Genomic DNA, 25,895 nt, shown 5'->3' with positions numbered 1-25,895 from the left:
CAGCTTAATGGTGCATCCTTCACCAGCTGGAAGCAAACAGTCATCTGCCCTCTTGCCACTTTTATTAAATGCCTTTAGGTAAAAAGGATCCTTTCTTGGAGGCGTAAAACTCATCCTAACATAAAGCTTAGAACTTATTGTTTTAGAGATTTATTTATTTTATTAGAAAGACAGAGTTATAGGGTCAAGGGGTGGGGGACATAGAAAGAGAGAGAGATCTTCCATCCGTTGGCTTTCCCACCAAATGGCCACAACCAGTGGAGCTGGGCTGGGAGGAAGCCAGCAGTTTCTTCTGGGTCTCGCACGTGACTGCAGGGGCCTAAGCACTTGGGCTGTCTTCTACTACCTTCCCCAGCACATTAGCAGGGAGGGAGCTGGATAGGAAGCAGAGCAGCTGGAAGGGAACTTATCCCCATATGGGAGCCAGTGTGGCAGGCGGCCCCTTAACCTGCTAAACCACAGCAACAGCCCCAGAATCGTAATTTTTTAATCTATCAATGGAAAAGTGAAATGCAATATTACTTGGAAGCTGTTTATTCAGGTTTAAATTCTGACTAAGGAATCCAAGTCCTGATAAGGTTAAGAGGAGGAAAAGGTGGAGGAAGATGGGAGAAATGACTACTTTTCCTATTCTCATTGCAGTTTTCCCAAAACTTCTTCCTCAAGATCATAGAAAGTGTACGCCCACCAACACAGTTCAGAAATATGGATCTTTCTGTTAATCACTCTTAGATGACTTTATACAACTGCTTTTTTAAATTTTTCCTTTATAAGCCACCTAAAAAAGCTTATATTTGATATTTATTTCTAATGATAAATATCTTTAAAATACCATGAAAACGCTATCTCTAAGTTTTGACTTACACCAATTTATACAATTCTTTTTGCAATGTTCAGAATATAATTGGATCAGCTGATACCATATACACCTGCCACAGTTTTAGAGAATTAAATTTGCTCATTGTCATGTTCTAATTATAGAGATCATTAGGCCATGGACTACTGGAGTGGCTGTGAGTTGATAATGGATCACACTGCTTCCAGAGGTGTGAGAACTCTTGTCCTTCAATGTTAAGCATGATTTTGTTTCTCAATATGAAGTAGAACAATCTTTTCCTTAATATTAAACCACCCTTGAAAGAGAAGCAGTGTGTGGCATTATGTTTCCTGCTCCACGTGTGCACATTCGCATTAGCAGAAAATTCCTCTCTGTGACTGACAAAAATCCCCAAAGATACACTGTTGGCTTTCTAGATATAAAAACTGATTTACTCCTAGCTGAAAATCATTAAGATCATAATTTTATAGTAAATAATGTTGGGCAAATGACTATTACAGCAATATTTTGTGAACCGTTGAATTAATGGATATTATATTTTTGAAACATATCACTCTTTAATTTTCGTATTGCCTATATACTGCCACAGAAAACATCTGACTTATGATCCCTTAGTTCTCCTAGGAAAAACAAGAAAGTCATTGTCTTAAAACAAAATGGAAGAATTGTTCCTCAAGAGTAAGTGGGCTGTGAAAGGCCATTTCTGCTCTGTTAGGAAGGTGGTACTAACATAGCGTTCAGTGTACTATCTCCCTCTTGGATTACAATTGAAAATAAGTAGTAAGAGAAGAATGAGATTCCTTTATGGTTAGAGGAATGCAGCTTTACTCATTAAGAATTTGTTGACTATAAGTTTTAGAAACTCCCGGAACTCAGAAAATGCTATTACTTCTCATATGGAACGATGGAAGAAGAGTCAAATTCCCAAAGCCAGGAGGAAGTCCCATAGCATTTTTCAAAACCACTCAAGCTACATGATCTTATAATATTTTATTCACTAAGCATCCAGGCAATTCCAACTAGAATCTCACTCACTTAGTCACCAGCAACTCCAAATCAGCCAAGTTGTCTACACTCTTTTTTGTTTAAGATCTTGATTATAATTCTAATAAAAACATTCTCTCTTTACCTTCCTACAGTTTTGCACAAAATATATCATACCTCTGCCAGCCTGTAACCAGGATTGTCTTCTTAAGAACGAGAATCTGTGAAATATCCACAGCTCCATCTTGCCCAACACTTAGTGTGTGGTGACAAAATCCATTGAAGTCCCATACCTTTAACAGAAGAATTGAACCACTTTTGAGACAAGGAAAGAAAATGTCTTCTTCAATTAATAAAAAACCATGATTAAATAGGATTGTTTTAATCTTTCATGTTTGCATTCTGATCTGGGATATATTCACTCAGGATACCTAATAATTGAGGGAAATGCTCTCATCATTTGAATTTAGCCATTACATTTATTACTCTTATAGTACATGAAGGACATTTCAAAAGGTACATGGAGAATAGAATCCAAAGAGAAGTTTATTTTGGTGCAACAAATTTGAAATCCATACAATGCTTTTTCAAAAAGCTCATTTTCCATGAACCTTTTGAGGACCCGCTATGTGTATAGATTTTGAAATTTTTGCACAAACATAATCTTATATTCTATTTTTCCACGAACTTTTTGAAGTATCCATATGTACTCAATATTTGGAATCTCCTAAAACCCTTGAAATCTCTTCACTCTATTAATGGTTTCCCTTGCCATGTAGAAGATTTTTGGTTTCATATAATCCCATTTGTCAATTTTTGGTTTTCTTACTTTAGGGGTTTTTTCCAAAAAATATTTTCTCAGGTCAATGTCTTCAAGAATTTTTCCTGTGTTTTAACAGTTTTATAATTTTAGCACTTATATTTAAGTTTTTGGCCCATTTTGAGTTGGTTTTTGTATATGGAGAGAAATAGGGGTCTAGTTTTAGTATTTTACCTATAGATACCTAATTTTCCTGCTACCATTTGTTGAAGAGACTGTCTGTTGCCTGGTTTTTCATAGTGCCTTTGTCAATCAATTTGCTATAAATATTTGGGCTTATTTGTAGGGTCTCTATTCTGTTCCACTCATTAATGTACATGCTTTTATGCCAGTGCCATGCTATTTTGTAGTATACTTCTGAAATTTGGTATTATGATGCTTTCTCCTTTGTTCTTTTTGTTAAGAATCACTTTGGCTAACTTGGGGTCATCTGTGGTTTCATACGCATTTAGGAGTTTTCTATTTCTATGAGTAATGCCATTGGTAATTTGATAGAAATTGCGTTAAATCCATGGATTGCTTTGGGTAGTATGGACAAATGTGTGTTTATTAGAAGGAGATAATATAAGATCATGAAGAGGCCAGCGCTGCGGCTCAATAAGCTAATCCTCTGCCTGCGGCGCCGGCACCCTGGGTTCTAGTCCAGGTCGGGGCGCCGGATTCTGTCCCGGTTCCTCCTCTTCCAGGCCAGCTCTCTGCTGTGGCCAGGGAGTGCAGTGGAGGATGACCCAAGTCCTTGGGCCCTGCACCCCATGGGAGACCAGGAGAAGCACCTGGCTCCTGGCTTCGGATCAGCGCAATGCGCCGGCGGCAGCAGCCATTGGCGGGTGAACCAACGGCAAAAGGAAGACCTTTCTCTCTGTCTCTCTCTCTCTCTCATTGTCCACTCTACCTGTCAAAAAAAAAAAAAAAAAAAAAAAAAGATCATGAAGAGCCGCATTTTGGAGTATGTGTGTCCCTTGATATTTCTGTTTCTTCATTTCTGATGTAGTCATGTTACTCTTAGAGAAACTTAAATGACTGACCGTCTCATAAAGCATCTGAAACATAGTTTTCATGAATTAGATTTTCCATATTATGCCAATAAAACCTCCTGTTGATAGTGGGTGCCAGACCCATCTCTGCAGGGGATACAAGCAGTTCTACATTACCTCCTCAGGCTGTGGGATAAGTATGAGGACACATAGGGTATACTTTACGAGAACGCATCATTAGATCACTAGCAGTTAATCCTAAACCCTACTATGAACGTCGTTGCCACATTATGTGGAGAGGGCAAGTTGGCACTACATCACAAGTAAAGTACATGTAATACTTTCTACTGCAAAAAAAAAAATCAACATATAGAAAATCATCCTACAGATAACACATATGTGTGAAATGTTATATGCATTGTCTACAAAAGTTAAACATTTGTATAACCCTAATTTCTCATTAGTAAAAGACTAAACAACAATATGGAATATCTATGAAGTAGCACACAATGTAGATATTATGAAAAATGAATCATATCCATGTTTCTAGTCTATGCTAAAATTGAAACAGCTATGGACCCTTGAGCCAACTGCTTCACATCTTTAGGATTCAGTTTTCTCATATGCAAAATCAAGATATTAAAAGTACCAACTTTGGGGCAGGCATCTGGCCTGTTTTTAAAGATGCATTTGCCCAGGGCCATTGCAGTGGCATAGCAGTCAAGCCACCACATACAATACCAACATCTCATATGGCAGCACAGGCTTCTGTCCTAACTGTTCCAGTTCTGATCCAGGCCCTGCTGATGGCTTGGAAAAAGCAGCAGACGATGGCACAAGTATCTGGGTCCCTGACACCCATGTGGGAGATCTGGATGATGCTCCTGGCTCCTGGCTGCAGTCTTCGGTCTGGCCCAGTCCTGGTTGTGGCAGCCATCTGGGAGTGAATCAGTGATCTCGTTCTCTCTCTCTCTCTCTCTCTCTCAATCTCTCTCTCCTCCCCTCTTTCTATATAACTCTGACTTTCAAATAAATAAACAAATCTTTCAAAAAAACTGCCAATTGCCATGTGTTCCATATCAGAGGTCCTGAGCCCAAGCCCTGACTCTGTTTCCAATTCAAGTTTCCTGTTCATGTGCACCCTGGGAGGCAGCAGATAATGATTCAGGTAATTGTGTCCTTGCCATCAGATGGGAGACCTGGATTGAATTCCAAATTCCTCATTCAGTCTAGCCTAACTCCAGCTGTTGCAGCCACTTGGGGAGTGAGCCAGCAGATAATGGAAGCTTCTCTATCTCTCTGTATCACTCTCTTTCTCTTTCTCCATCTCTCTCTGCTTCTCAAGTAAATTAAACATATTTTTATAGTCCCAACCTCATAATGGTAAATGTATGTGCATGTGTGTGTCTGTGTGTGTGTGTGTGTACAAAGTGCCTAGCACAATGCTTGTATCATAGTAAGATGCAATAAAAATTCGGTAACATTATTCTTATTTTATTTCATACATTCATCAACAGCATATAGAGTGGATGATGAGTACAAAATAAACCATTCTTATATGCTAAAAGGATGCACAAGAAACCAGTAACGGTGATAGCCTTAGGGGATGAGCTGAGAACAGGGGTGAGAGAGAGATTTTCTTCTTACTGCATATTTCTTTTTTATTTCACAATTTTTATGGTGTGTATATATTAATTATTTAAAACATTAATTTAAAAGCAGACTCCTCATATCCTTGATAAATAGGACAATAATTTTTAAGTCTTTAATTACACAGGTACTGATTTTGGATTCTTAATTATAAATGACATTGGAAAATGTCATTCATTCTTGCTTCTTCACAGAAATTCAGAGCAGCCCAACCCTGATTTATGTCTTATGCAGAGGCTGCCAGATTTCAGAATGCTGTTGTGCTATTGTGATATAGGTAAATGCAGCTTCAAAAGTAGTGATTACACTACTAAATCCATATAACTTCTATGCTACCAAGGCTTTAGTTGAGATTTGAGGGTGCATGTCTCCCCATCACAGTTTTCCTCTAAACACACCACATAACAATATCACTTCAGTCTCACGAAGACCTGACAGCACCCAGATCCTACTAACTCAGTTGGCTGGAAACATTTTAGCAACATCTGCAAGTTTCACCTTACTCTCAACTCTGTAGTTACTTATCAAGATAGAGCTAAATGGTATACTTTCTTACTAGTATACTTTCTTCAACTCCTTGCCAGTCCATATCTCATTCTGTTAACTTTCAGAGAGGCCAAGTTCTACTGATTCCAGAGATTCTAACTTCATCTCACCATGGCACCTGTCTCACACTTGAATCCCCCTACATCCTTGAGCTCAACTCCTACGGTGTTCAAACTACATATCCCTGGGAGTTTCCATTATGTCCTCCTGCAGCTTACCAGAATGCATCACACACACCCCTTCATGGAAGTTAGTCTAATACATTTCTGATCCCAATGTACAGACTTGAAAATGACCCAAAGTTCATTCAAGAAACCACCTCTGTTGCCTCATAGTGTCTCACACCATCTCAGTGAGTGATGCTCATGACTCTCAGGGCCGGAGGGAGAGAAGCCTCCAAAGTGGGCCTGACTTCAGGTAGCAAGTTTCAGGCCATGCATGAAAATTTGATCATTTTGCCAAGTAAAGTATCACCCTCCACCCAGGAGAAATGAATGATCATTCAAAATAAGAAAACTAGAAGCATGAAACAGTGTTAGTCTAGGATGAATAATAAATAAGATTATGATTGTTCCTTCTACCATTCCTCTTCCTTATCTCACATGCTTTCACGTAACAAAAATGTCAATTATCAACAAAGTCTTCTTTTAAGTACTCATTTTCTGGAAAATTTTCTTAAAAAATTGCATCTATGCCATTTGTCAAGTTTACATTAAGTTGTTCTGATTTCTCGTTTCACAAACGTAGAAAAAAGAAAACTAGAGAAATTAACTGAAACACATGAAAAAAATTCAGGCTTCTTATTCCCCAAAGTAGTCCCCTATTCAGTACATGGAAAAAGGCTTTCTGAAATAAGTAAGCCAAGTTGTGCTTTTATTTTAAATAATTTATTCAGAAAAATCATTTATTCATTTTCCATAGAGGTTTACTTTCCTACCGGCTTTGTTATTAGATGGTTGTTTAGCCCTTATCTTGTCTCATCTGTCATCTTGCAAGGCCAAAAAGGCAAAAAAACACGAGTATCTATAGCTGTGTCTCCTCACACAGTATTTTAGCCTCCATATATCTGGGTAGAAAAAGCATCACTGTGTTCACACCTTTACAGTCCCATCTGTGCTGCCAGTCAAAAGCCGTGTCTCATTTGCATCAAGGGCCATAGAGCTGATTTCTGCATTGCCATGGCAACCAGTAAACTGTTTGATTTTCTGCCCAGTGTCTACCATCCAGAAGGAAACAGTGGACCCCACATCAGAGCTGATTACCTAAGAGAAAATAACATGGTAGAGAAATTAAATATGGTCCCAGGATCAACCATTTTTATTGCAATGAAAATATCTAACTTGTGCATTTCTACTACCAAGATTCCCCCAACAGTTAGAGACATTTTTATGATGTATTTTGTTTCCTTTTGTTAAGCTGATAACATTTCAATTTCTAGGCCAGGGCTGAGATAATGAAGTCATGATCCTGTTTATCAGAAAAGATGGGAATTTGTTTGCCTTCCCCACTATTCGGTTTAGCATCTAGAGGCCATCTTGAAACCAAATCCTACTGCAAATAAACATACAAATATTTTTTACATTTAGATAAGAAAGCTGATTTTTCTTATCATGCTGCATTGACACTATTTGCTGTATGGAAAGAAACATTTTATTGTATATCAGCTTCAATGTAGCAATCAGAAAAGGAGCACTACCAGCCATTATGAGAAAAAGTTAATTTCAACAAATTACTAGAGTCATTGCTTTTAATGCCATTAGTCCCTTGTGTTCCCTTTTCTCAAGGTACTCTGTATATTTTACAGCTTAGCATAATTATTGATGGGTCACTAAAAACAAAGAACACAGGTTCAATATAAATCTGCATATCACTTCAAGAGGAAAGCAGCAAAACAAATGCCAGAAGGGGTAGTATTATATATAACAGTCTGAAAATGAGACATTCTATAGTGGCAAGTAGCATGCTGATTTCAGCTCTTGATATTTAAGAAGTCTTTAAAGAATGTATAGGTCAAAAGCATGTGGCAATCATCACATCAGAAATCAAAACAATGGAAGAAAAAATAATAGGCAAAAAGTGTATAGACAGGAAGTATCTGAAACATGATTCATATTTTAAGTAATCAAAAACATTTCTTTTTCTGCTTAAGAACTGATTTTCACTGTACAAATGCGAATTGTTGAATCTGAATGCAGTTCCATAATCAAATGGGTTGAAACTTATCAAATGTATTTAGAAGAACTGAATAGCTGACCATTGTGTATGCACACATTCATTCATTCATTCATCCATCCTATGGCCATTTATTGAGCTTTCACTCTGTGGCAGTCTCCAGAGTGCCACACCGAAGAAATCTCTGCTCTCAAGGAGTCTATTATCTAAACCTATTCAATAAAACAACCTGAGGGGCCAGTGTTGTGGTGTGGTGGGTTAAGCCACTGCCTGCAACACCAGCATCCCCTATGGCACCAGTTCAAGTCCCGACTGCTCCACTTCCAATCCAGAATGTGCCTAGGAAAGCAGCAGAAAACGGTTGCTGTTGGTTGGTTTTTGAAGACGCCTCTGGCACCATGTGAAGAAAAAATTGAGATTTCAGGAAGATCATTTGAAGGCTGTTATAATAATCCAGGTAACTGATTCTTATCTAACACAGTAGTTTCAGAGACAAAAGGAGAAAAATTGAAAAACATTCATTCTTTAGTAACATTTATGCCTCAGAAAACAGTTCTCTTGTAGCTCTTTTTTACTCTAAAATTGCAACACTGATGAGACAGTTTCTTAGATGACATAAAGCTATATTTATGCTACACATTTTCTATAACTGAAATCAGAAGTATCTTAAATATTTAATTACCATGTTTAAGCTATGGTGCAATTTCTAAGACAAATGACCTGAACCTTTGAATTAATGTGATCTAAGACCTTAAATATCATTGCTTGTAGCTGACTCTGTTTCTATTTCATTTTGCTGGTGCAACACACATGATGGTTAAGAACATTGGGAACCTGGAACCAGGACATCGAAATCTGAATGTCAGTTGCCTTACAAACTAGTTTGTCTGACTTTGGTCATTAAGGTCAAGTACAATGCTTACTTGCTCTAAGCATCAATTTCTTCACCTGTAACCCAGAGATAATCATAGTAACTGCCTTAAACCACTGTTAGGAAATTTAAATAAGCTGGTACTTGTAAAGCACTTACCACAGTGGGTGACAAAGCCATAAATAACCACAAGAGTTAGTTGGGGTTACTATTCTATCTAAGCTTTATTTGCCTGACTTCTTATTTAGAGTATTATCACTTTGCATATTCAAATCAATTTAAGAAAAATAATATCTTGCTTTCTTCCAACAATGACTGTGGATGTAAATAATTACAGCTCTAGGAGCCGAATTTCAGATATTATTTGAATTTTCAAATTATATGATACTTATGAATCCCTCACATAATGGTTTAACAATTTGGATTATATTCATTAAAAGCAAAACCATGAAAACACATAATTTTCTAAGCATGTATGGAAATTTTGATAGTGGTCTTTTAAGAAAAGATTAAAAGTTATGAAAGATTTTATTTTTCTATTAAAAAAATTTATTGTGCAGCAATAGGCATTTTAATACTAAAAGAAGGGTATTCCCTAATGCATACCAAGAGGACAAAAATGAAATAAAGCCATGTTCAAAGAAAAGCCCTGCTTCCCTGTTCAAAGGCTGATGTCACCCACATTACAAATCACCCAATAATTTACCCGCCTTGTATCTAACACAGACATTCAATAAGGAATCAGTAACGGTCACTACTTCCAGCTCTGCACACTCTTTCCCCTGTCCACCTGGCTGAGCCCCAACATACTATTCATCACTTTTCATCACCTTTCTCTGCTCATTGAACAATTTCTCGTGAAATCTAAATCAACAGTGACAACAGCCTATAGCCCATCTGATTTCATTCAATGGCAACCTGCCTTCCACGGCAGTCTTTGGGGAAACAATGTGCAGACACTATCACAAGCCTCCAGCCATTAGTCAACAACCAGAATCTGGTAATCTTGGAATACAAGAAAATGGTCCGACTACAGGACAGGGAAGACTTCGTGTTTAGCAAGCTGATCTTTTTATCAGGAATAACCGACACCCTCACATTTATATGCTGTGATTTGATGATACCATCCCTGCCTCTCTTTTCAGACCGTATCTTAGCCAGTGAAGATGAAGAGGAGGGGGCCCTGGCAGTCTATGGAGCAGAATTGCCACTGATCTAATGATGGCACTCCAGTGCCAATGGGCCTGGGGAACAGCTCCCTGTTCCAGTGGGGACATACTCTTCCGTGTACTTGAGTTAATAACTGTTTAGGAATGTGTGGGTCCTTTTTGTCTGTCTCATCTGAAGCTGTCACAGCTAATCAGACAATTGTAAGAGATGTGAGGCTGTAGCTGTGTCACCTAATTGTCCTCTTGCTATTCTGACAGCAGTAGGCATTAAGAGTCGACTTTTAATGCATCCTGAGTCCTTGGTCTAAGCAAGAACAGGAATCAAAAAGTGTAAGAGTGGATGGCACTGGCTACCATGGAATGAGGGTATTTGATTTAAATACTACTTATGGATTATTTTTTAAGTCAATGCTGTTTATGGTCCCATAAAATAAAATGGAGCCAGCATCATGGCATAACAGGTAAAGCCAGTTACTGTAATACCTATATCCCATATGGATACCGATTCAAATGTGGGATGCTCCACTTCCAAACCAGCTCCCTGCTAATTGCCTGGGAAATCAGTGGGAGATGGCCCAAGTCTCTGGGCCCCTGCATCCACAAGGGAGACCCAGAAGAAGCTCCTGGCTCCTAGCTTCAGTTTGGCTCAGCCCTAGCTGTTGTGGCCATCTGGGGATGGCATATTGATCTCTCTCTCTCTCTCTCTCTCTCTCTCTCTCACTTCCTTTCTCTTTCTGTTGTGTGTGTGTGTGTCTCCTGCCCCCTGTAACTCTGCCTTTCAAATAAATAAAATAAATCTTTTTTAAAAAGTTTACTTCTTTTATTTCCATTTGGTGTCAAAACACCAGAGGTTGCTACCCAGCAAGTGAGGCAGTGAGGAGGATGATAAAATCTCACAGTGCTGGTGCAGATCCAGAATCCCAGTACTTTGAGGTAGTCATTCTCCATTCACAAGTCTTGTCCATCAGATCTCACTCCTTCTTAGTTGAACTGGTAATTTGCACTTTCAAGTTTAGTCCTTGAATTTATTGACCATCACTAAAATGCAAAACCTTGGATCTAGGCCCTGGAATACAGCCATGAAAACTTCCTGCTCTTTTATTTTGCCAGAGACAGACAGAACTGCATGAGGGAAAAAAAGAAAGAAAGAAAAGCAAGAGAGGGGTGGGGGGAGATAAATGCATCTGGGAAGAAAGCAATGTTAAAGGCGAGTGCAAAACTGGGAAGTGCTCCCTGAGGGATCATGTGAGGAAACATGGCTGGGATACAGGAGTGAACCACTGCAGGACCTGCCAGCAAAGGAAACAGCAATGCAAAGGCCCTGAGGTAGAGCGTCCTAGGCCTCTTCAAGGAGTGGAAAGGAGGTCAGCGAGTTAATGGAGGGTGACATCCATTTGCTGTGAGTGCCTGCGGCCAGAGGACAGGAATCCAAACATTCCAGAAACATGCAGCTACCACAGAACCAAAGAAAAAAATTTTTTTTAAAATCACTTCCCTCTTTTCTGGCTAATATTTATTTAGCTTTTATCCTTGCTTTGGTCTATGTATCTTTTTATGCAATATCTTTTGCCCTTAAGAGAAACTGTACAAGGGAGGTCCTATAATTCCCATTTTAAATATACAGGAAAGTTGAAGCTTAGGGAAATAAACTGGCCAGCAATTTATAAAAGATTGGAATTGCTACCTGACTGTAAGATCTCACTAACTCCCTCATTCTCAAAAGTGACTGGGATGGGGCCCATGCTGTGGAGCAGTGGGTTAAAGCCCCAATCTGACATCTCACATGGGCTCTGGTTTGAGTCTCGGCAGTTCCACTTCCGATCCAGCTCTCTGGTGTGGCCTGGGAAAGCAGTCCAAGATGGCCCAAGTCTTTGGGCCCCTGAAACCCTCATGGGAGACCCAGAAGAAGCTCCTGGTTCAGATCGGTGCAGCTCCAGCCACTGCAGCCATCTCGGGAGTGAACCACCAGATAGAAGACCTTTTCACTCTCTCTCTCTCTCTCTCTCTCTCTCTGCCTCTGCCTCTCCCTCTCTCTAATTCTGCCTTTCAAATAAATAAATAAAAATAAAAAAAAATAAAAATAAAAATAAATATTTTAAAAACAAAACAAAAAGCAGTGGCTGGGATGGGCATTTGGCAGAGCAGTTAAAACAGACACATTCAGGGATCGGTGTTGTGGCACAGCTGGTAAAGCAGCCACTGTCGACACTGGCATCCCATATCAGTGCCAGTTCGAGTGCTGAATCCTCCACTTCCTATCCAGTCCCCCGCTAATGGCCTGGGAAAGCAGCAGAAGATGGCCCAAGTGTTTGGGCCCCTGCCACCCACATGGTAAACCTGAAAGAAGCTCCTGGCTCCTGGTTTTGGCCTAGTCCAGCCATCTGGGGAGTGAACCAGTGGATAGAAGATCTCTCCCTATCTCTATCTCATCCTCCCTCTCTGCAACTCTGACTTTAAAATAAATAAGTAAATATTAAAAGAAAAGACAGACACATGCCAAAACACTGTGCCCGGTTCGAGTCCTCCTCAACTTCTAATCCAGCTTCCTGGAGCTGTGCTCCCTTGAGAGGCATCAGCTGACAGCTCAAGTACTGGAGTCTGTGTCACCCACATGGGACACCCAGATGAGTCCTGGGCTCCTGGCTTTGGCCTGACCCAGCCCTGGCTGTTGTGGGTATTTGGGGAGTGGCCCAGCAGGTGGGAGATCTCTTTCTGTTTCTCTGCCTTTCAAATACAGAAAAAATTAATTTTAAAAAAAAGTTTAATTTTAATGGATGAGAAAATTACTTCTGAAAGCAGTGAAGACCACTGTGATGAGAGGGGCTGAAGAAACATCATTTCCTCCTCTGCCGATGGATTCAGTGAGCTTCCAGGGAGAGCAGCTGGCAATGTGTATCAAGGTTACAGATAAAAATCATCTCTGTCTTGATCATTTTAGCTCTAGGAATTCATCCCGCGAATACTGTCGCATGAGTTCTAAAAGTCGTGTGTGCAAGATTAAACCACTATATTATTATTATTATTATTATTAATTTTTGACAGGCAGAGTGGACAGTGAGAGAGAGAGAGACAGAGAGAAAGGTCTTGTTTTGCCGTTGGTTCACCCGCCAATGGCCGCTGCCGCCGGCGCACTGCGGCCGGCGCATCGCGCTGATCCAAAGTGCAGGGCCCAAGCACTTGGGCCATCCTCCACTGCACTCCCTGGCCACAGCAGAGAGCTGGCCTGGAAGAGGGGCAACTGGGACAGAATCCAGCGCCCAACCGGGACTAGAACCCAGTGTGCCGGCGCCGCAAGGCGGAGGATTAGCCTATTGAGCTAATTATTTATAATAGAAAATACTGCAATCAAACTAAATGCCAATAAAAACTGGTTAAATTAAATTTGGAGCACCCATGCAAAGGAATATTGCTTAGCTGTCAAAAGGAACAAGGATACTCTTCTAAATGAGATAAAATGAATTATAAGATTTATTGTTAATTGGCCGGCGCCGTGGCTCAATAGGCTAATCCTCCACCTTGCGGCGCCAGCACACCGGGTTCTAGTCCCGGTCAGGGCGCCGGATTCTGTCCCGGTTGCCCCTCTTCCAGGCCAGCTCTCTGCTATGGCCAGGGAGTGCAGTGGAGGATGGCCCAAGTCCTTGGGCCCTGCACCCCATGGGAGACCAGGAAAAGCACCTGGATCCTGGCTCCTGCCATCGGATCAGCGCGGTGCGCCGGCTGCAGCGGCGGCCATTGGAGGGTGAACCAACGGCAAAGGAAGACCTTTCTCTCTGTCTCTCTCTCTCACTGTCCACTCTGCCTGTCAAAAAAAAAAAAAGAAATAAAACCAGTTATTAAAAAAAAAGATTTATTGTTAATTATAAAAAGGATATAAAGAGCAAAGTGTGCATATAACATACTACTTGTGTAAAAGCATTTTAAAGGATATATTATTAAATATTAAGAATTATTAAATATTATTTATCTACTTAAAAGAATATATATTAAGCAATGCATGTGTGTGTGCTCACTTATATATTAATAGAATAACCCTTAAAGGATGCTCATAGAACCTTCAAAACTGCTTGCCTCTGGGGAAGGAAACTGTGTAGGTAGACGCAAAGGAATACGTAAACATTTTCACCAAATACCCTTTTGTTCTTTTAGATTTTGCCATATGCATGTCTGATATTCCTGCCAAATGAATCACATAAAAATATGGGTGTATCTATATGTGTGTACATGTGTGCACTTATGTATGTATGTTTTGGTGTTACCTCTAAGACTATGATGACACTTTCCATGTTTCTCTCCAGTGAACGGAGCAAACAATCTCGGGATTAATGCCTAACAAATCACCAGTTTAACCTGGTCAATGACAATAAGCAATTTTAACAGCAGAGATGGTGCTTGCAAGCCAGCAATCAGGCAGAAATGGAGAGAGTTTTCACTGGTGTTAATCCAGTTCTGTCTGAAAGAGAAACTCATTGATTTTACCCTATATACAAGTACTGTAAAGGTATTTATCTTATAAGGTGCAGATAAACTTTTCTCAACCCTTCCTTCTTCTCTTCCACCAGATTACAATTACCAAGTGAGCTAGCAATTGAATTTTTATTTTGGATTTTCAAATACTTTAATTCCCCAAAAATATTGTACCGAAAATAGGTCAAGAGAATCAGCTCCAGGTTTAATAAATGATTTGATATTAGGTTTCCTGCGGCAGTGTGAAAATCGATCCCAAGAAACACTCTGAATCAAGCGAAGATGGTCCAGTTTTCAAACCTGCAAAGCCAACATCCCACGCTGGATGTGGGAGCGCCACTGGGAAGCTTGAAAGTCCTGCTAAAGGAAGCCATATGGACAGTGGCACAGCACTCCCCGTCTGATGTGTCTTTTTGTGACTAACATGTTAATTCTTCTTAGAGGTTGGATGAAACAGTAAAGTTCTGGGAGGCAATCTTTGTATCAAAATATCTAATATGCATATTTTTAAAGCTAGAAACCCATTCTTAAGAATTTAAAGAAATAAAGTCATGAGTGTAAATATGTTTATGTATGTAAAAAATTGATTAGAGAAAATTCTCCATTGAGGGAAACGGATCAGTAAATTATGATACAATAGAATATTGTACTGCCTTTTAAAAATGAAAAAGTAGATCTATATTTAGCTGTAAGGAAACATAGTCTATTATTAAATAAAAATCAGATACAGACCATACTTATGGAAAATATGCATAGAGAAATGTTTAGAACTTATCAATAATATTTCAGTGTATTTACTTCCTTTTTTGAGCTTTACTGCATTGCTCTAACTCCTTAAAATATGTAATGCTTTTTAAAAAATAATTACTAAGATAACAAAAATAGTAAATACCATTTTCATTAAAATTTGATGACACCTAAATGTCTACCTTGGTTGTAATGTATCCAAGAGGCAAAACAAACTGTTTTACAAAAGTACATAAACTTCCATCATTAGGATTATGGCCACAGTGATAACACAGAAATTTTATCTATTATACTTTATTTAATATCTAGAAATATTTTTTAAAGATTTATTTATTTATTTTGAAAGTCAGAGTTACAGAGAAAGAGGGACAGATGAGAGAGACAGAGGTCATCCATCTGCTGATTCACTCTTTGGGTGGCAGTAATAACCAGCACTGGGCCAGGCAGAAACTGGGCCAGCACTGCGCCAGGAGCCTCATCTGGGTCACCCATGTGGATGACAAGGGCCCAAACACTTGGGACATCTTCTGCTACTTTTCCCAGATTAGCAAGGAGATGCATAGCAAGTAAAGCAGCCAGAATTCAAACTGGAGCCCATATGCCAGGGTCTTGGATGGTGACTATACTTGTTATACCACAACACAAGCCCCAGAAGATATTTTTTAAAAGATTTATTTATTTATTTGAAAATTAAAGTTACACGGAAAGAGGAGAGGCAGAGAGAGAGAGAGAGAGAGAGGTCTTCCATCAGCTGGTTCACTCCCCAGGTGGCTGAAACAGCCAGAGCTATCCCTATCAGAAGCCAGGAGCTTCTTCCAGGTCTCCCACCTGGGTGCAGTGGCCCTAGGACTCGGGACATCTTCTACTGCTTTCCCAGGCCATAGCAGAGAGCTGGATAGGAAGTGGAGCAGCCGGGACTCCAGCGGGCACCCATAAGGGATGCCGGCACTGCAGGCGGCAGCTTCACTCACTATGCCACAGGGCTGGCCCTCCAGAAGATATTTTTAAAGTTTCCTAACATTCGTGAACTTTTAATAAAAGTTTGATTTAAGAAAGTGCAAAGACAGTTTCCAAGAACTGCCTCCAGGTTATTGAGCGACTTTAATTCCTTCGAAATTGTGCATTCCGTGGACTCCCTCATCCAGTCCCAACCTGTTCAGCTGCTAGCTGTGAGGGCATGCGTTCCAGGTGAAATAAAACAAGCACTTCCTCTAAAAAGGATTTGGGTGGCTTAGCACCACCTTTTTATATTAGGATGTTAGGATACTGAAAGGAAAGATAACAAAAATTCACACAAATGTTCCAAGCTACTTTCATGTAGGGATTATGTTAGGGCCCCATTGAAGTCCAAATACAAGGACCCAGCAATGAAGAGAAGACAATCTGTTGAAAGGACAGCAGAAGGGAAGATTTTCATTAAATGCTGACAAAGGGAAAGTCTTCCAGAAAGATAACAAAGCAGATAGTGAAAGTACAAGCACCCAGAGCGTGAGCTCCTATTGAACTTGGAATGAGAAATGGTAATACTTGATCAAATCTAGCCGTTGAGCATCCAATTTGTGCTCATAACAGTGATAGAAAAAAAAAAAAAGGACAGCAAACACATAGGAAAGAGAAACACAAGTTTAGTTAAATGTTTAACTGGGGGGGGGGGGGGACCAGAAATGTGAGCAATGCTCAGAAAGGTGAGAGGTTAAGTGTAGCTGGAGAGAGCCCTGGACACTATGGGGAGCTGAGCTTTGCAAAGCTGGGGGAAAGAGATAAAGTCGTCCTCATTGTGAACATTTGGGGAGTGAACAAGTACATGAGACATCAGTGTCTTTCTGCATGTGTGTGTATTGGTGGGTGTGTGTTTATGTCTCTTCAACCCAGCTGTTTCCATGACTGAGAGGAGAAGGAGAGGAATAAGCAATCTTCTCACCAAAAGTGACATTCCTGAGAGGAGCAACATGAGAGAAAAGCCACAATTCAGGGTACTCCCCTTTCTAAGTCTTTCTAAGATTTGCTATTACATGACATATGGTTAAAGCCAAATTTAAGGAATCCTAAAAAGTCAATTAAAAAAAAAAAAAACAGGTGTTGGGGTGGGCATCTGGCCTTGTGGTTAAGATGCTGGTTGGGATGCCTGCATTCCATAGCGGACTGTGAATTGTCTGAGTTCAAGTCCTGGCTCTGGTTCCTAACTCCAGTTCCTGCTAATGTATAACTTGAAAAGTAGCAGGTGACAGCTCAAGTAATTGAGTTCCTGGCATCCATTTCGGAGATCTGGACTGAATTCCCAGCTCCCAGCTTGAGCCTGGCCCTGTCCCAGCCATTGTGAATATTTGAGGAAAACAAGTGGAATAATGGATGAGAAATTTCTCTCTCCCTCTCCCTCTCCTACTCTAGCTCGCTCTCTCTCTCTCTCTCTCTCTCTCTCTGCCTCCACCAACTGTCTCTCTACCTGTAAAATCAATCAATCAATATATACATACATATACACATAGTGTATAAAACAGCAACATTAAGATAAACAGGAAAGTACAAGGAGCATCCAGAGCTGTCACATGCAAGACAAGAGGATGGCCTCCAGGAGGCAGCCCTTGCAAAGTAACACAGGATAGGCACATGCTGTTCCCATTATTATCACTACACCCCACAGGTGCACATGTTTTTAGAACCCAGTTCTCAAAACCAGTTCTCAAAACCTTTGGTTTTTGGATCTCTTCACAGTCTTAAAAATTATGGAGGAATCCAAATAGCTTTCATTTATGTGGAATATAAACGTGGAGAGAATCATACACAAAAGTTTATATGCACACATCTGTTTACCATATCAGAAATACAAATTGAGAAATTGTTCGGATCTGGCTGAAGAGCCCATGAGAGTATTTTAGGCATGGAAACCCAAGACACTCTGGCAAAAAAAAAGAGTACCTAAATGAAAGATCTCTGCGAGTGAGATCCCAGTAGAAAGAACGGGCCATCAAAGGAGGAGGTACCTTTCTCTGAAGGGAGGAGAGAACTTCCACTTTGACTATGACCTTGTCTAAATAAGATCGAAGTCAGCGAACTCAAGAGGCTTCCATAGCCTTGGCAACTCATGACTAGAGCCTAGGAAGATTTCTGACGCCATAAACAAGAGTGTCAAATTGTTAATTCAACAACAGGAGTCACTGTGTACCTACTCCTCATGTAGGATCTCTGTCCTTAATGTGTTGTCCAATGTGAAGTAATGCTATAACTAGTACTCAAACAGTATTTTACACTTTGTGTTTCTGTGTGGGTGCAAACTGATGAAATCTTTACTTAATATATACTAAATTGATCTTCTGTATATAAATAGAATTGAAAATGAATCTTGATGTGAATGGAATGGGAGAGGGAGTAGGAGATGGGAGGGGTGAGGTGGGAGGGAAGTTATGGGGGGGAAGCCATTATAATCCATAAAATGTACTTTGGAAAATTATATTTACTAAATAAAAAGTTAAAAATTAATAAATAAATAAATAGAAGATAAAAATATAAGAACACATGTCCCTTAGTGGTGAGAGGAATGAAGTCATCATCACACATCACGTAACCTCTAGGAAACTCCACAAACACTCCTGAGGGAACAAGAGTTTAAAAATCAAGCAATAAATTGATACCATGATGAGAAGTGGTCTTGACTTCTCAGATTCCCCGAGAGGATCTGGGTCCTCTAGGGTCCAAAATCATCGTGTGAAAACTGTAGCTTTAATTGCACATCTATGCTTTGTTTTTCCAAGAAAGACCATAGCACATTCAGTGATGACCTTCCCAAACTGCATTTCTGGCCTTAACTCTCATAGTGCCTGCTAAGGACTAACCACACCAAAATCAACCCTCTCCCTGTGAATACACTCAGATCTCTTGGCAGATGCTGTGTTGGACCTTCTGCCTGGAATGCTTCCTTCTCCTTGTAAAGATTCCCACGGTGGCATTCCAGGTTCTGCAGAATGCAAGTCATCCAGCCCCAGGGGAAATGGATGACTTTTCATAGAGAACCCTTTGCTTTGGCTTCTACTTCAGTTTACCACATCCCATTGTTTCCTTGTGAAACAGAAATGGGTCTGCCTCCCTTTCTTTCATTCCACAATCTGGTCATGAGCCCTTGGCCAGTAAAGAGCCATGGAGGAAGGCCCTGGACCTACCTGTGCAAAGCTGAGCCTCCTTGAGCTGCCGGGGGGGGGGGGGGGGGGAATAATAGTTTCTTAATCTTTTATTCTTCATTCCCAGCATCTGATATTTGTTCCAAACTGTTCCATTTGCTTCATCTAATTACTCTAAAATAGTAAGTTATCACTGGTTGATGGGACTATAGGGAATACTACTTTCTTTGTACTTTTCTGTAATACATTCTCATTAGAACTGTGAACGTAGCATAATGTTAAAAGCTATAGCTTCATAGCTACCAGGAAACATTGAAGTGTGTGATGCAAGCTCTGTGTGCTTCACATGCACATTGAGGCTTTGATTATTTATGCTATTAACAGCAAGAAGTAAGGCTGTGACTACCAAACTCAATTGTTCAGGGCTTTTTTCTACATCATACACCATGAGTACATACTCTATTGTTGCTCAGGACTTGCATATATTTGTGTTAACTTGCCTTTATCTTCATGTCCCAAATGGAAGATTCCAGATCTTTGCATCCCATTTCCTGAATTCCTCCTGGAATATTGTTCATTTTATGGTCAGGCAACAGAGACTCTTAACATCCACACACAAACCTGGTGCTTTAGCTTTGCAGATCTCAATTAGCAGAATGTTCTCTTAGAAACAAATACATTTCTCCCTGGCCACTAGGGAGCCGAATTAACTGGTTGCCTTCATAAAGTTCAGTAAAACATTTGCGGAGGAATGTTTCTCCGCAGATGGAATTCAAAAACAGATTGTTTTGTAAAGGATTTTTTATCTCTGAGAATAACCAGAAAGCAGAGTGTTTGAAGTGGTGACATGACACACTGCTCATTATCAACAAAGGGCGTTCCACCCCTTGCACAAAATCTGAACCACTCATTTCTGCACGAATGCAAGCGCTTCTGCACAAGGGAAGAGAAAGAATGGGCTGGAGTGATTGTTTAATTGGCCGCAAGCTGGAGACTTGCTTTCTGTTCATCTCCTACTGTGCCATTCCCATCAGGCTGGAGGTGATCATCACCAAGGCACCAACCTCCAATGGGGTCCGCTCCCTCCAAGAGAGCCGCAAGCTGCCCGGCCGGACCTCCCTGCCCTCCACGACGGGCTGTTGTTCATGTGGCCCCTCTGCGCCAGGGAACCGCACTTCTTTCATTGAGATGCAGGTAGCGCTCCCCTAAGCAAAGGCTGCAGAGCGTCATTAAAGTGGTGGGGAGACAAACAACACTCACGCTGCATACCAAGTGGCATCCCATTTAACTGAATCATTTTATTATGAATACATTCCAGGCTGCCACTGTGAGCCACTGGTGTAAAATACGCTGGCAAAATGGATCTCTGCTAATTACGTTTCATGCATATTTCAGAACTTTCCACAGGGATACGGGAGGATGGCGTTCATAAAGGGAATTTTACAACTAGCTTCACCTGCATTTGGCTCAGGATCCAAACTAGCAGGTAACAAAGATAATAAGTTCAATTACATTACATGTTGTGTTTGTTTTAGCTGCAAGGTTGTCATTCCTTATAACTCTATCAGTGCTGCTGTGACCACTGGTTGCAAATGAAATCATCCTCAAATCTACCGGAACACACATTACTGCAGAAAAGCACCTGATTATTAAATCACTTCTTCCCATATTTGTTTTTTGACAGATTTGTCTTCAGTGTTACCTTAGACTGAATTAAGGAAATGAGCCTCTGGACTCAGGGGTGTGTTAGGCGAGAGGAAAGAAAGCATCATTACCTGTCTCAGGAGGGAATTGTAAAGAACACAAGTGACTGCTTTCTCGTGGCTTTTCACCCTCTTGCTGGCCTCACTCTTCATTGCCAACAATGCTAGCTGGTTATTAAATGAGATGAAAAGTCGTCCGCGGGCTTCATCAAAGTGAAAGAGGCATCTAAAGTCCTGACTTTTGGGGAATGAACAGGCTATTCTCTGGATGGACAGCTGAAGTTGAATATCCCAGAGTCTCAAAACCTGGATGAAAAGTGATAAAATCATATAAATGTGTCAAAGATAATTCTGATTTTTTTTTTGGCCAATTGTTTCTACTTCATCCTCACCCACAGGTAGACAATTGTTTCCTCCACAGTACTATAATTGGTTGCATTGCCGTCACAGCACACATTATTTTGTGTTCCGTTACCTGTTTCAACTCCTTCTAAATTGTAAGCTTCTCTAAGGGAGGGATTGGGATTGTGGTTTATCTCAGCCCTTGGAAAAGGGCCTGGCTATTAGAATGTGCTTTTAGTGGATAGAATAATGGTCTCCCAAACATGCCCATGCCCAAATCCCCAGGACTTACGAATATGTTAGCTTACGAGGCACAAAAGAGTTTGCAAATGGGGTAAAATTAGTAACTTTGAGATGGAGAATTATCTTGGATTATTTGGTTGAGTTCATTGCAATCACAAGGGTCTCTAAATATAGAAGAAAAAAGTCAAAAGCAAAATCAGATTTAGAGTGATGCAATGTGAAGGTTCTTCCTGGTGTTACTGGCGTGGAAGATGGAGAAAGGGGCCTGATCGCAGGAGGCTGGCCAAGGCAAGGACATGGACTTTCCTCCAGAGCCTCCTGAAACAAACACAGCCGTGCCAGCACTTGATCTGACCAAATGAAAGTCATGCCAGAATTTTGATGTACAGAACACAAATCATTGCAAATTAGTGCTGCTTCAAATCTCTAAGTTTGTGGTGATTTGTGACACTGTAAATAGAAAACTAACACAATTCTCTGTTTTTTTTTTAACTCTTTATACACATATACTCACACAAACATACACACACAGAGAGAGTCTTCAAAAAGATCATAGAAAGGGCAGGAGTTTGCTGCAATGGTTAAGATGGCTCTTGGGATGCCCACATTCCACATCAGAGAGCATATCAGAGCGCCTGGGTTCAAATCCCCATCTCTGCTTCCAATTTCCACATCCTGCTAATGTGCACTCCGGGAGGTGGGAGGTGATGATTCAAATACTTGGGTCTCTCCTACCCACATGGGAAGCCTGGAGATTTGTCTTGGCCCAGCCTGGGTTGTTGAGGGAAATTAGGAAGTAAATCAACAGAGAAGAGTTTCTCTCTCTCTTTCTCTCTCTCTCTCTCTCTCTCTCTCTCTCTCTGTCTCCATATTTCAAATAAACAAAAATATAAAATTTTTCAGAACTGCTTATGGAAAATGGAATTGAAACATAGATGTGTTTTTCATGAACTGTTTGATGAACCCTTGGATATGTGTGTGTGTGTGTGTGTGCTTTTGGTGAAATAGAAGTGGCATTAAACAAACGCAAATCATGTTCAAACACACCACAAGTGTTATATTTTTGTTCAAACAAAATCAAGGCACGTAAATGATATGCATTTATCAATGGGTAGTGGAGGGCAAACACTGAATCCTTGCTCAAGAGAAATGCTGCTCTATATTCAACAGACAGTAAATAATCTTTTCCTATTCCACATCCTCATAGCTTCCTTCATTCCAGTGTGGGTGAGTAACACTTAATGACCTGGGAAGAAAACAGAAAAAGTAGCTTTTCAGGTGAAAGTATCAGTATACTGCATTGCTGTATCACTATCAGTAGTGGTACAGAATTAACACAGGCTGGTAAGGGAAAGTCAAAATGAAGGCAGTGAATAAACCCTCCAAGAGGACTTAGCAGAAAAGCTCTAGGATCAAATGTCTGGTTCCTAATCTCATCTTTGTGCTTCCCTAGTCAGATGACTTCTCTTCTTCAGTTTTAATGCAGTGCCTCTTTTAACCAATGCTTTGAGCATCAAATGAGAGCCCACACCAAGCATGTAGCATGATGACTGGTGTATTGTAAGTGTTCAATGAATTCTCTTTCTTATGAAATTTATTTTACTGTATTTTTCATCATATAAGTATTAAAAAGTTACATACATACATATATACACACATCCTTCACTTACATATCAAAATGGCCTGGAAAAACAGAATAGCAATTCCTACATAATTACTAAATATGTTCAGTCGAAGACATCCCCTTCTAGCTTTTGAGTCTATGCTTCCCTGTTTTCTTTTTTTTTTTTTTTTTTTTTTTTGACAGGCAGAGTGGACAGTGAGAGAGAGAGACAGAGAGGAAGGTCTTCCTTTGCCATTGGTTCACCCTCCAATGGCTGCCGCGGCTGGCGCGCTGCGGCCGGCGCACCGCGCTGATCCGATGGCAGGAGCCAGGAGCCAGGTGCTTTTCCTGGTTTCCCATGGGGTGCAGGGCCCAAGCACCTGGGCCATCCTCCACTGCACTCCCGGGCCACAGCAGAGGGCTGGCCTGGAAGAGGGGCAACTGGGACAGAATCTGGCGCCCCGACCGGGACTAGAACCCGGTGTGCCGGCGCCGCTAGGCGGAGGATTAGCCTAGTGAGCCGCGGCGCCGGCCTATGCTTCCCTGTTTTCTATGTTTATAAGCCTCCTCTTATGCCTCCTTTCCAGCTTGGCGATCCCAGTTCTTTCACTTTCATATCAGTTTCAGATTCCATTCCAACCACCATGGCAGCCTCTTCAATTCTCTCACTTAAACTATTTCCATTTCCTCTCCAGGGGTTGATAGCCATCCAGAACTTGCTAACTTTTGAAAACCACAGTAGAGCAAGCCCACTGTATAATATCAAATAACACAAAAAGGCTTTTATCCCAACCCACATAATTCTACCTTAAGCCACACTCCTTGGATACAGCCTTTCTTAAATCTTCAACTTGTCACAGATTCTGCTTCTCTACATATATAAGTAATAACATTACAATATCATTGTGTGTGCACTGCATATATTAATTACCTATACATAAAATGAGTCTCCTCTGAAAAAAAAAGGAATTTCTTATTCTCCTTTTCTACCTTTTTCTTCCATTCTTCCAACCTAAACAAATAATATAATTACAAATAATTTTTTACTACTAACTTAAAACACTACCTCTGAGCACCCTAGGGCCCTCCAAAGATTTGTCTTAAGCAAGGCACCAAACTGAGTCAATATTTCATCTGGGTTCTAACCATTACAAGTGCTAAGATTTCTTTAAAGCAACCTATTCTTGCATTAGCTGACTAAGCCACTCCATCCTACTTTTTGTTTACCTTTAGGTCCTGACTGAGCAAAACTCTAACTATTATTTTCACAATCAAGTCAAACCTATCATCTTGCCTTCAAACAATTGATTCCTCAAGTTAAAATTAGAAGTGTTTCTGGCTGTCATCCGTGGTTTCAATGTGACAATACCAGCCTTAATCCTAATTCAATTACATTAGCAATTCCTCCCTATTTTGCCCATGAATACCACAGGATATAGTGTATGTTCAATAAATATTTTTTGAATTTATTAAAGATTGTGACTCACTCAATAATGGTGTCTTATCCAGTTCATTGATTAAAAGATTAGATAGGATAGGTACAAGAATATAACACCACCACAAAAAAACCTGCTTCATTCCTACATGGTTACTCATCCAATCTACAGTGAGATTTTTTTGTGGGATTTTTTCAAACATTTTGTGGAAATAATTATGCTTGATCTATAGGTGACTTCCTCATCTACCAACCCTTGCAACAAATGTGAATGGACCTTCCAGTCTCTACCAGATAAACAGCATCACCAGTGATCTAACCTCAAAAATATGCATTTGTAAGGAAAATTTGGCTTTCTTGGCAAGAAATATTAGAGAACTCATCCTGGTTCTTAATCATTACTAAAAAAAATTCATTTTGAAAGTTCTAGCAGCTCTCCAGAAAATGTTTATCCTCCAAAATATAAATCCTATCAGAACTAAGTCTTGCAAACATATTTCAATGTGTCCTAAATATAAATAGAATGGATAAGCTATTATTATGGAATGTTACAGCCATAAGATTAACTTTATCCAGATCCTTCTCATACACTCATATGACACTCATTGTCATGTCTTCATTGAGATGAAGAACAAAAACTCGTAGTATTCATGGACTATAATTTCCCCCAAATAATTTTCTATTGTCTTCAACTAATTTATAGTGACTTGGATATTTCATTGACATTTAGTCTCATAAATTAAATGAAAAAGTAAAAATAGATGAGCTATAATCTCTTTAGTCCACAACAGGTTACTTCTTGATATTAGCAATTAAATCTAGACATATTTTAATCAGATTATATATATTCATTAAATTTTCTTAAATTAATTTTTATTGTTTTACTTCCTTAGGGGACCCTAAACTCTCTCAGATAATAACCCAACTAAGTCTACCTTCTATCTTTAATTCTCTAATTTTTCAATGCTGAAAATTAAGCAACATCATCAATATACTGCCATTAAGGCTTAAAACAGTGTTCCAAGATGCTCCTAGAAACTTTGTGGTAGAATGTGATCTCCCATTGATTTTTCAATCTTCCCTACACTACATAGTATATCCCAGTGGTTCTTAAACTCAACATTAGAAGCATTTAGGGTGCTTTAGAAATCACCAATCCTTTTCCCAGGCCAATTAAATCAGAATTTCTAAGGATGAGACCCAGACACTAGTATTTTAAAAA

At 40.0% G+C, this 25,895-nt stretch overlaps 1 protein-coding gene across 1 annotated transcript in view; it reads right to left on the bottom strand.

Annotated features, from left to right (window-relative positions):
* WDR49 (WD repeat domain 49) overlaps positions 1–25,895 on the bottom strand; it is a 151,968-nt gene that overhangs the window by 66,390 nt on the left and 59,683 nt on the right. The window contains 3 exon segments of the mRNA XM_051818753.2: positions 2,000–2,115; positions 6,910–7,074; positions 21,123–21,356. Coding sequence (XP_051674713.2) covers positions 2,000–2,115; positions 6,910–7,074; positions 21,123–21,356 — 515 coding nt within the window.

Source organism: Oryctolagus cuniculus, chromosome 4 (genome assembly GCF_964237555.1).
Source record: "Oryctolagus cuniculus chromosome 4, mOryCun1.1, whole genome shotgun sequence".
Lineage (NCBI taxonomy): Eukaryota > Metazoa > Chordata > Mammalia > Lagomorpha > Leporidae > Oryctolagus > Oryctolagus cuniculus.
The sequence above is the reverse complement of the archived record's forward strand: the minus strand, read 5'-3'. Positions and strand labels throughout refer to the sequence as shown.